At 49.1% G+C, this 12326-nt stretch overlaps 1 protein-coding gene across 4 annotated transcripts in view; it reads left to right on the top strand.

The window, feature by feature from the left end:
- Window positions 1-252: 252 nt before the first annotated feature.
- PECAM1 (platelet and endothelial cell adhesion molecule 1) overlaps window positions 253-12326 on the top strand; it is a 63815-nt gene continuing 51741 nt past the window's right edge. For 3 of the 4 annotated variants that reach the window (XM_025279822.3, XM_025279823.3, XM_025279824.3), the window contains exons 1-3: window positions 857-1129; window positions 1216-1242; window positions 10655-10948. In XM_025279822.3, the coding sequence (XP_025135607.3) occupies window positions 1066-1129; window positions 1216-1242; window positions 10655-10948 (385 nt within the window). In that variant the 5' untranslated portion in view covers window positions 857-1065. Of the gene's footprint in view, window positions 403-856; window positions 1130-1215; window positions 1243-10654; window positions 10949-12326 lie in introns of those variants that run through there. The other variant, XM_044938761.2, reaches the window with a different exon arrangement.

The following is a 12326-nucleotide window of genomic DNA, read 5'->3' on the forward strand; positions in this document are numbered from 1 at the left end:
ACTCTCTTTCCGACCATACAATTAACTTGTCCTCTTTCAGCCAATCAGCCACTTTACTAGTGTTTTTTGATCATTTACTAGGCAACAGGCACTGGGCCTGCCACCATGGAGCCAGCGGTCTGCTTGGGGAGGAGGGAAACACGGTAGAAAGTGTCTGAGAAAGGAAGGCGAGGGGGCCCAGAGGAAGGGCAGCTCAGTGTGGGGAAGACAGGGGAGGATGCTGAAGGATTGATGCCTCGACTGAGTTATGATGAATGGGTAGGAATTTGTCAGAAAAGGAGAGGGGAAAGGGTACCAGAGCATTGGCAAAGTCACAGACATGTGATGTGTTCTGGGAACTATAAATTTCAGCAACCAGAGGGCAGGGCAAGGAAGGAAGAAGTGAGAGACCAGGCTGGAGAGGTAAGCAAGGGCTGGGCTGTGAAGGATGGGAAACGGACTTTCTCTGGAGGGCAATGGGGGGAGGGCATTACAGGGACTCCCTGACAAACCTGTAATTCAAAAAAAAAAAAGTCAGTCCTCTCCACTCCATGCCCGTGTCAGGAAAGGCAGGAGGTCCAGACTTGGGCTGTGTGAGAAGAGACCCCTTGGAGGGGCCAGAGGAAAAGCAGAGAGATATGCTGAGTGTGCGGGGAGAGAAGCCCTTTGTGGGAAGGTTGGAGAAAGGGAGGGAGGAACCTCTCAGGCTGCCATGAGAAGGGGGCCCCCAGACCTAGTGGAGACACAAAGAGGGTCAGGAGCGCTGAGGCAAATGTCACTCACGCCTCCCCCCCCACCCCAAACAAACTGAACAAAGCAGCTGCGCTCAGTGGCCCCTCAGGAAGGCCAGTCATTTCCTGAGGAGATATGAGGCCGCCCAGGCATTGTTCCCGGTTTCCAGCATGGCTGCCATTACCTGACCAGCGCCTCGGCCAGTGTGTCCGCAGCGCCTGGAGAGGCTCCCAATCGTGGTCTCTGCTTTTCACAGGGCAGGTCTCTCAACTGTGACTCCAGAGAAGTGTCTTCTGCCCCCCGGGGCATGGCCCCAAAGCAGAACTAACCGCCAAAGTCTCCGCTCCTCTCAGGATGCAGCTGAGGTGGACCCAGCGGGGCATGATGTGGCTCGGAGCCCTGCTGACCCTTCTGCTCTGTGAGTTCCCACTCTTGCTCAACATCACTTAAGCTTTTTAAGAAGGGAAGCTCATGAAATCAACGTGTTTCTCCTGTCTTTTCCAGGTTCAAGCCTCAAAGGTCAAGAAAACTGTAAGTCGTGAGATTCCCATCTAGCTTCATTACCTCTTTCTGTGACTCTTTCTGCTTGTTGGGATTGGTGGGTGAAGAGAGGGGTGATTAGAAAGTGAGTGATTCCACAATTTGTTTTGTTGTTGTTGTTGTTCTACCATAAATTTCTTTCTTTTTTTATTTTTAAGATTTATTTGTTATTTATTTCATTTTAGTTTTTGGCTGTGGGGGGTCTTATCGATGCACTCAGGGTTTTCTAGCTGTGGTGAGTGGAGATTACTCTCTAGTTATGGTGCGCGGCGGGCTTCTCATTGTGGTGGCTTCTCTTGTAGCCCACAGGCTCAGTTACTCCTCAGCACGTGGGATCTCCCAGATCAGGAATCGCACTGCTGTCCCTCGCATTGCAAGGTGGATTCTTAACCACTGGACCACCAGTGAAGCCCTCTACCATAGCATATCTATTTTTCATATCCCCAATTGTTTTTATTAAAAAATGAGATACAATCAACTTGTTAGATTCATGAAGTCAGAACAGAGTTTAAATTGTCGTTCTGACTTCTCTCCTAAATGATCTAAAACAGGTTAGATATCATCTCCCATCTATCCATGAGGCTATGATATCTAACATACCTGCAAATTATCTGCAAAATACGTGTAATATTTTGTTCTGGGGCACGAGAAGTGGGTTTTTGCCTGACTTTGAAATCTGGCTTTGAAATCTAGGGCTGATTTGAATCATTAAGATAAGCAGGTTTTGTTGTGCTTCATCTGGGACCCAGTGAAGTAAGGGACTGGGCGGGGTCTGGGGACTGAATAGAGGCAGAGCTCACAGAATGAGATCCCCTTGTCAGAGGTCACTTCAGTCGGCAGAAGCAGGGTGACTGGGTTGCTGCTTGGAGATGCCTTATGTGTGTGGTGCCGTTTGCTGAGCCCCGGCTTGGAGCAGTCACTCGCATGGGGAGGGCTTAGGAGGCCGATCTGGCGGGTCTACTGCAATAGCCCAAGTGCTTCGAAGGATGTTTGATCCCCATGGCAACCCACAGAATCAGGATGTCCATTAGCTTCATAATCAGACTAATTGCCCGATGAAATCTCTGACCCTCAGAGGAACTTGTCCAAAAAGAGCCTGTTAGAACATCAGCAATAGAACCTCCCCTTCTCAAAACCCGATTGTCTGGAGTCTGGAGCCACAGGCTTGATTCAAATCTTTAAAGCTACTGTTACTCTGTCTCTTGGAGCCTTTTTTTTTTTTTTTTGAGGTACCTCTGTACTGTTATTTGTTTGTTTTAAAATTTTGTTCATTTTGGGCTGTGCTGAATCTTCGTTGCTGTTTGGGGGCTTTGTCTAGTTGTGGTGAGCAGGGGTTACCCTCCAGTTGCCGTGCCTGGACTTCTCATTGCGGTGGCTTCTTTGTTGCAAGAGCATGGTCTTTAGGAAGTGTGGGTTCTAGAGTGAGCAGGCTTCAGTAGTTGTGGTCATGGGCTTAGTTGCCACAATCCTCCCAGACCAGGGATCAAACCCATGTCCCCTGCCTTGATAGGTGGACTCTCAACCACTGGACCACCAGGGACGTCCCTCTTTGAGCCTTTTTCTCAGTCTGTAAAATGAATGTGATGAGTCCGTATGAGATGAGATTAAAGAGGTGACTCACCTGCCCGACATATAGTGGTTAGTAAAGTAATGGTTTATCATGGTTCTAGCTCAGGGCTTCCCCAGTGGCTCATCAGTAAAGAATCTGCCTGCAATGCAGGAGATTCGGGTTCGACCCCTGGGTCAGAAAGATCCCCTGGAGAAGGAAATGGCAACCCACTTGAGTATTCTTGCCTGGAAAATCCCATGGACAGAGGAGCCTGGTGGACTACAGTTCTTGGGGTCTCAACGACTCAATAAGAACAATGATCCTAGTTCACCGTCACCCTCATAGCTCCTCCTCTCTCTGTCCCCTGCAGCCTTGTGCCTCTGCTTTGGTCCAGACCACACCCTGCCTCTGGACATCTTCAGCTCTCCGTTCTTCATCCCTGTGGAGCCCTATACTAAGGTCACAGGTGTGGAGCCCTGTACCAAGGTCACAGGATAAAAATCTCTAGAATGACCAAGCCCCATACCAAAATGTCACGGTCCATGTGCATTTTGGAAAAGAATTTCCAGACATGAGGCAGAATGAGATGAGAAGAAAGTTTCTTAGAGTGGGAGACGCGGTTAGAACAGCAGGCTGTCTCAAGGGAGAGACATTTCTGAAAATCATTTCTCAGGCTAGTAGCCTGTTTTTATAGCCCCAGGACAGACAATTCCTACTGGAATGGTGGCATTAGGTGATTTGTTAGGATGCTCTGTGTGTGTGTGTTAGTAGCTCAGTCATGTCCAACTCTTTGCGATCCTGTGGACTGCAGCACGCCAGGCCTCCTTGTCCATCACCAACTCCTGGAGTTCACCCAAACTCATGTCCATTGAGTCAGTGATGCCATCCAACCATCTCATCCTCTGTGGTCCCCTTCTCCTCCTGCCTTCAATCTTTCCCAGCATCAGGGTCTTTTCAAATGAGTCAGCTCTTCGCATCAGATAGGGTGGGTGCTTTACCTAATATTGGGTCAGGGAACTGACCGGTTTAGATCCAGAGGCTCATGGCAATAGTTGCAGTGGGGCTTGGTCAGTCCCAGAGATTTTTACCCTGTGACCTTGGTATAGGACTCCCACAGTCCCCACCTCAGGGGGAAGTCAATCACTCCTTGCCCGGGTTTTCCTGAGAAAGGTCTTTGTAACTTTGGGGAAGGCCTCAGGCTCTCCGACTGCCTCCTCAGGCCTCCATCCTATTTTACATAAGGTGCCTGTGCAGGGTCACCGCTGGCTGATGGCAGAGCCAGGTGGGGGGCCTGGACTCAGGTCTACCATTCCTTAGACCACCCCCAACCATGTGCATGACCGGCCAGCCTGCTCCATGATTGAGGTGCTTGGTCGGCCCTGGCCCTTGCTCTCCTTTTACCTCGGGCCCCCACCCAACCCCAGCCAGCCAGTCTCAGGAGATGACCTCAGCTCCCTCTTCACCTACAACACAAGGCTGTCTGGAGGGAACTCCCTCCACTTCCCGCCCTGCCCCGGCTTCAGGCTTATCTGCCTCCCCACCCGTCCTCCTAGCTTCCCTCCTGGCTTCAGAGGCCATGTCTACCCCTCAGCTGGGTAGGGCCAGCTGGTCCACCTGGGCTCTGAGCCCATCCCTGGCATCACCCCCTCCCCCAGAATCTCACGCAGTCTCTGACTGATCCCCCTGCCCCACTTTTAGTAGCTACCCCTGCCTTTGTGGCTCTTTCAGTCTACAAATGTGATTAGTAACACTTTATTTTAGGAAAAATAAAAATCACAAACAACCCCCACCCTCACCATTTATCTTCTGTCCCCCTATCTATCTACTCCCTTCCTCAGTCAAACTTCTCTGAAGCCTTATTTCTTTAATTTAATTATTTATTTCTTTGTTTTGGGGCTGCTTGGTATTCGGAATCTTAGTTTCCTGACCGGGCACTGAACCCATGCCCTCTGCAGTGGAAGCGTGGAGTGTTAACCACTGGACCATCAGGGAAATCCTCTGAAGCCTGGTTTCTAATCACTTCTCAGTTGACCCTACCAGGTGTAGGTCTGGCTTTGGCCCCTACACCTCCTGAATCCTCACTAAGAGGAGATGCCAAATGCCGTGAACACATCCAGACCTTAGCCTTCAGGACCCCAGTGTTTGCACAAAGCCTCTTTCTTTGGCCTTGTAAATCCTCTTCCCTGGTGTTCGCCCACCTTTCTGATGGGGAGACTTGGACTTTTTCCCCAGGGAGATTTGGACTTTTCCAGAGTCTGATCCTCGCTGAAGCTCATCTCCTCCTCCCTCCCCCAACACACACCTCCACGTGACCACCCTTCAGTTCCACTCCAGCTCTGGCTGCTCCACTGATGGTCAGTCTTCCTCTGAGGCCATGGCTGACATTTCCTCCTAGTCATCCCTCAGGGTCCCTCAAACCAGCTGCAGCACCAGGACTTTGTTCCGCCCTTATCTTTGTCTGGCTTTGTCTCCTTTAGTCCATTGCACCTCTATCCTCCCGCCCAGGTACCTAATCCAGGAACCTTATCTTCTATGCTTTACCTCGATCCCCATGGCCAATCAAACAGGTCAAATACATATAACAAATATTGTTTTATACTTTTTTGGCTGCACTGCATAGCATGTAGGATCTTAGTTCCCTCACCAGGGATGGAACACATGCCCTTGCAGTACGCTCATAATGTTGTACAAACATCACCACTGTCCAGCTCCAGAACATTTTCTTCACCCTTAAAAAAGCGAAGTCCTTCTGCATCCAGTAAACATTTCTCGAGCCCATCCCTGCCCCTCGGCCCACTGCGTCTGCCCAAGCTCCGGCCGCATCAGCTTTCACCTGAACCTTCATGCTCGTAGTTACAGCCTCCCCTTCCAGCCCACAGTGATCTTTCTAAAGCTCCTGTCATCCTGCTACCTCCCACCCTTCCCAAGACCCTGAGGACAGGGCCCAGAGGGTCAGCATGGTGGACAAGGCCCTCTGTTCTGGTGCCTCCTGCCTGCCCCCACACTCCGGTTCCTATAACCACCTGTGCCCGGAATTCATTGATTTCTTCTGCCCCTGTGCTCTGGTACATGCTGTTATCCTGCCCCGAGTCCCCCACCCATCCCTTCTGTCCTGGTCCAAGGCTCAGTTCCGGGGTCACTTCCTTCAGACTTGCCTTGGCCTTTCCTGGGCACCCCTTCCTCCTGGCTTTACACCACTTACTCCAGCTGTCTGGGTCCCCACCAGCCCGCACGGCCTAGGACTGCAGGGCTGCTCTCTCATTCACCTTGTGATCCCAGCACCTGGCACCAGGGGCTCAGGAAATGTTTTCCTGAAAGAGACTCGAACTGAACTTGCAGGTGCCTGAGATTCAGGGGAGCTGGGTCAGCACACTCCATGCTGAGCATCACGGGTCACCAGGGCCTCCGTGCTTTGTGGCTCCCTGTATTTTCCTGATAGTGGCGGACAGTCCCTCTTCCTCTACCACCCACTCCCAGCCACCCACTTCTTTCTGAGTCATTTCCAGGTGGAGGGCTGAGGAGCTGACTGAGTCAAGATGCCTCATCTTCCCCAGAGCATCAGTATCCGCTGACCACTGGCCTGAGGTGGCAGGAAGCAGGGCCCTTTGTTTTAGGGTGTGGGGCCTTGGCGCTCTGGTCCCCCGGTGTGGGGCTACAGTCCATGGGGTTGCAAAGACTTGGACACGACTGAGCAACTAACACTTCACTTCTCAACCATGTCCTTTCATCACAGTTCTGAACCTTTGGTGTTCTCTCTCCAGAAAGACACACACTTGCATATAATTGGAGGTGGTTCGTGGGTCCCCTAACACCTCTCTGTGAACCTCGGGGAGGCCTGGATTGTAGCAATCACTCTGTTGTATAAGTAATGAGCCCTACACATAGTAATCTAGTTTGGCTGCTCCTGGAAAGTTTATTCACAAAGAGGATATTATTTTCCATATTATCTTAATGATCGCATCCCCGGTGGCTCAGCTGTAAAGAATCCGTCTGACAATGCAGAAGATGCAGGAGATTCAGGTTTGATCCCTGGGTCAGGAAGATCCCCTGGAGAGGGAAATGGCAACCCACTCCAGTATTCTTGCCTGGGAAATCCCACGGACAGGGGAGACTGGTGGGCTACCGTCCAAAGTGTTGCAAAGGTTTGGACACGACTGAGAGACTGAGCACACACGTGTCTTAAGAATCAGGTAGAGATTTTTGAAGGCTGTGTGGTGTATTTGTTACCTATTACTCCTTGACAAATTATCCCAAAACTCTGTGGTTTAAGATAATTTATCATCTCACGCAGTTTCTGAGGGGCGGGAGTCTGGGAATGGCTTAGTTGGGTGGTGCTGACTCCGGGTTTGTCTGGAAGTTGCAGGTAGAATATTGGTCAGGGTTATGGTTTACCTAAGGGCTTGTCTGATGCTGTGGATTCTACCTTTAAGCCCACTCATGAGGCTGTTCCTCACCATGTGGGTCTCTGCAGAGGGAGGCTCATGACATGGTAGCTGGCTTTGCACAGAGTGAGTGATCCCAGAAGAGGAGGGGGTACCCAAGAGGAAAAATGCAATTACAAACTAATCTCAAAAGTGACCTGCTAGCACTTCTGCAATGTTGTTGTTCCTGAGATCAACCTGGTCCGATGTGGGAGGAGCCCACTTGCGGGTGTGACAGTAGAAGGCAGGGCTCTGAAGACTGGAAACCGGAAGGGTGTTGGTGGAGGTGGTGGTCATGGTGATATAACTGAGGCTGCTGGTCTGTTGCATCAAGTCAATGAGCTGGGATTCGTATCTTGATATATTTTATAAATGCTTCCCCTTCTTCTGTCCTGCCTTCCCTTCTTATTCCTTGTCTGCTCCCACTGGCTGGCTGTGGAAGTGTGAGATCCCTACCAGTGAATCAGCTGAGTTAATTTATTAAGCAGATGTGTGTTAGGTTTGCTTAGAAGAACAAGGTGGTGGAAGAGCTTTATGTTAGTGAACGTCCTCCTCTCGAAAAACCAACTACCCAATGCTTTAGCCGAGTTTGCTATTAAGTGGTTAGACAATGGTAGAGCGCCCTAGGGCTGGTCAGTAGGAGACTCTGCCAGGGCTGGCGCTGAGGCTGGAAGACCTGGAGTGGAAAAGAGTGGTGAAGCGTAGACCATGAGCCCCAGGTGGGCAGAAACTGTGCCAGTCCCACCCTTCTCTGAGCCCCCAGCATTGGGTGCATGCCTGGCACAGAGACGGCCTCTCCAGTATCTGCTGAATGAGTGATGCTGAGGAAGTGGGAAGGAGATGTCAATCAGGGGCCAGGCACTGGGCAAAGCGGACCTGCCCTTCAGTGCTCTCAGGCACCTTGGTTTGGTCATTCATTGTTTGAGATGAAAATACCAGGGAAGCCAAGTATTAGTGTTCCTTCTTTATAGGAGGAGAGGTGGTGTCCTGGAAGGGTTAGATGACTCCCAGTGACACCCAGCTAATGGCTGTGGGACCAGGGGTTTGGACCAGGTGTGTCCGACTCTGCTTTCTTCCTGGTCCCAGTTCTGTGTGCCAGTGTATCAGGCATGGGTGTGCATTTCATTCAGATGACGACAGTAAAGTAGCCCAAACCAGAGGGGTAACTAACACCAGGGGTCTGGAGAAGTTGTTGTAATTCCCCTTAGAAATTTAAAAATATTTTGCTTTTTTAAAATTATTTATTTGGCTGTACTGGGTCTTCATTGCTGAGAGGGGTTTTCTCTAGTTGTGGTGAATGGGGGCACCTCTTTAGTTGCGGTAGCTTCTCCTGTTGAAACGCACGGACTCTAGGGCACAGAGGCTCGGGAGTTGCGGCTCCCGGACTCTAAAGCTCAGGCTCGGTAGTTGTGGCCCATGGGTTTAGTTGCTTCATCACATGTGGGATCTTCCCAGATCCAGATCAGGTATCGAACCTATGTTTCCTGCTTTGTTAGGGGGACTCTTTACCATTGAGCCACGAGGGAAACCCTGTTTTGTTTTGTTTTTCCCCTGAAAAAAATTTACTAGAAATATGACTTCAAGAAAGAGCTTTAGAGAGCACAAGACTCAACAGCTGGTTTTATACCTGTGACTTACAGAAGCTAGTTATCATTTCCAAAGCACTTTGTGCCAGGAACTGTGCTCCAAGGACTTAAGCTCAGCTTCTCATTTACACTTACTATTATTATGTCCATTGTGACCTCCCTTGGTGGCTCAGTGGTAAAGAATAGGCCTGCCAAGTAGGAGACTCAGGTTCGATCCCTGGGTCGGGAAGATCCCTTGGAGAAGGAAACGGCAACCCACTCCAGTATTCTGGTCTGGTAAATCCTATGGACAGAAGAGTCTATTGGGCTACAGTCCATGGGATCGCAAAAGAGTCGGACATGACTTAGCCACTAAACAACAATGTCCATTGTATGGATAAGCAAACTGGGGCTTAGAGAAGCTCAGTAACTTACCTAAAGCCACACAGGTTGTGTTCAGAGATGGGATTTGGTCCAGGAAGTCTGACTCTGCACCCATCCCCTGCTCTCTTGTATCTCCTGATAGAATCACTGTACAAAACAGCATCACTTAAAATAAAGAAGGTACTGAAGGAGTAGGGAGACGTGCCTGTCCTTACCTTGGAAGGGAATGTATTAGTTGATGGGAAAATAACATGGTTAAAAGAAACTTCTGTTCTGAGTGCTCACCCAATAGGCTTCTCAGACCAGGACCTGAAAGACAAAAGAGGGAGTTCTGAAGATTAATGCTGTAAGAAATGCATCTGAACAATCACCTTGTTTCATCTCATGACTAATCAGATGCCATTTTTTGTTAAGATGCTCAGAAATAAAGGCACAAGGATGGACTGTTCTCTTCAGTTAAAACCTGGGACATGTTGAAGTTAAATTCTAAGTTGCTCAAAAAAGATTTAATGTTATGAAAAGAGAGAGAAAGAAAGACAATTTTTTTTGTTTGTTTTTTTGCCATATCTCTGGCTAGCTACCTGGTTATACCTTTTGCTATCTGTAAAATGATTTGGGACCACTTATAAAAATTATGTATATTACTGTTCAATAGAATAAAATAAGGAAATCAGAGTGAGAAGAAAATTAAGGCAGTACAATAAAACTATGACTCTTTCAGCACAGAAAAATGCATCCCAAAGGTTGCTACAGGTAAAATTTGGGGCTTGTACTTCTTAGCAGTCAAAGTGAAAAACGGAAGCAAGATCCATGAGAAAATGTGGTTTCGAGTTCTCACTCATCTGGTGAGGTTTCTGATTCCATCAGCTAGAAAACATCAGCTGAGACTGTGCTAATTTGGTCAGGCTAGGGTGGGGGGATGGAGGGGTTGTGGGGTGGAGGGGTTGGGGGGGAGGGTGGCAGAGCATTTCTTGCGTGTTGCCATGTGATTTCAGAACAGTGGTAGCCATCACTTACCCACAATTACTGTGTGCCAGGCACTGCGCTGGGTGCTTTCTACTCTTCTGTCTTACAACAACCTACTATGTACGTATTGTAACCTCATTTTAGAGATGAGGCAGTTGAATTCAGTGAGGTTAGTCACCCAAGGTCACACAGTAAGTGATGACCCAAGACTTGAGCGTTCCTCTGCCCCAATCCTAGGCTCTGTCCAGGGCCGTGATGTGGCAGCTCATTGGCCGCATGCATCTCGTGGACATGTTTTAGTTGTCACACCCTGAAGCCTGCCACCTTGTCATGGCGGGAATATGAGCCACTTAGTACCAACTGCCCTGTGCTTGACCCACCGCACATAGTCATCACCCGCTTGGGACCCCTGGACGCTCTATTGTGCAGGAGGTGATGATACCCATCTGATGATGATGGTGATGTTGTTCCTGAGATAACAGATGGGTGGTTCTGCTCTCCTCCCCCTCGGCCCTTAGCCTTTACCATCAACAGCATCCACATGCAGATCCTGCCGCAAAGCACGGTGCAAAACGGGGAGAACCTGACGCTGCAGTGCCTCGTGGACGTCAGCACCACCTCGCAGGTCAAGCCTCTGCACCAGGTGCTGTTCTACAAGGATGATGTGCTGCTTCACAACGTCTCCTCCAAGAGAAACACAGAGAGTCATTTGATTCCCCGCGTCCGGGTCTGTGACTCAGGGAGATACAAATGCACCGTGATCCTGAACAACAAGGAGAAAACGACGCCAGAGCATGAGGTGTGGGTGAAAGGTGAGAGCCTGCAAAAGAACACGGTTTGGGACGGTGAATCACAAACATGTGCTGTGGCCAGAAGAGTGACTGAATGAGTCACGACACACCGGACCTCCCTGCCGATCCACCACCCTTCTCACTTGTGTGCTTGACGTTTTTCCAACCTGGACATGCAGGCAGTAGACACGCTCCTGATACACCAGGCTTTTCCTTACCTCCTTGCCTTTGCACGGGCTTCCCTTGTGGCTCAGCTGGTAAAGAATCCGCCTGCAGTGCAGGAGACCTGGGTTCAATCGCTGGGTTGGGAAGATCCGCTGGAGAAGGGAACGGCTACCCACTCCAGTCTTCTGGCCTGGAGAATTCCATGGGCTGTATAGTCCATGGGGTCACAAAGAGTGAGCGACTTTCACTTCACTTGCCTTTGCACATGCTATCTGCTCTCCCTAGGACTCCCTCTTCATTTCCTCTCCTCATGAACTATCTCTCCTTGAACACTCAACTCTTCTCTGACACTTTTCCCAAACAAAATTGATCTCCCCCAGGGACCTGGTCCTTATAGCTCTTGTCCCTCTCTGCATTCAGAGGTATTTGTATAAAGGTCAGGACACTGGGTGTTGACACTGGATTCTTCAGTTCCTCTGCTTAGTTTCGGTCTGGACAAGTCCTTTACCTTCTCTACACTTTAAAATTCTCATCAGTGAAATGAAGATAATAATACTACCTCAGGGAGTTACTGAGAGGATTAATAGATTCTGTGTTGGTAAAGATAGGGCAATTTCCAGCACATACTGAGTTTCCAATAAGCTACAATTACTATTTCACTCAATAATGCAACTTTCTCACACATCTGGTTGCTCTCCAGACTGTGAGATCCTGAGGAAAGAGGTGGTGTTTAGTCTTTTTTTCTTAAAATATATCTCAAAAAAATCTGGCTCATAGTAGGCACTCAATAAATGATTGTGGAATAAACCCAGTTGAAAAAAGCAAGTAGAAATAGAGATGGAGAAACAAGAAAAATGTATCATTGGGGGAAATTTGGGTCACACAGTTCCATCCATCCATTCTTTCATTGGTTTACTCTCTCAAGAAGCATGTCCCAAGGTTGCAAGTCAGGAAAGAAAAAAAAAAAAAGGTGCTAGACATGAAAATGCATCAGGCAAATCCTAACTCTGGATGCAATTACAGTCCTGGAAGGAAGAGATTTATTTAACAAATCACTGCAGTCCAACAGTCATTTGATCTGACTGCCTTGGGAGCACAGCAGTGAGAAGAAACAATTTGGCCTAGAGGGGTTAGGGACGGCCTCCCAGAAAATGGACACGGGGTTCAGATACAAAAGATCACATAGGAATTATCTTAATGGCCAAATGGTGCCAAGGACAGAGAAAAGGGATAT

The sequence above is a fragment of the Bubalus bubalis genome, chromosome 3 (assembly GCF_019923935.1).
Source record: "Bubalus bubalis isolate 160015118507 breed Murrah chromosome 3, NDDB_SH_1, whole genome shotgun sequence".
Taxonomy (NCBI): Eukaryota; Metazoa; Chordata; class Mammalia; order Artiodactyla; family Bovidae; genus Bubalus; species Bubalus bubalis.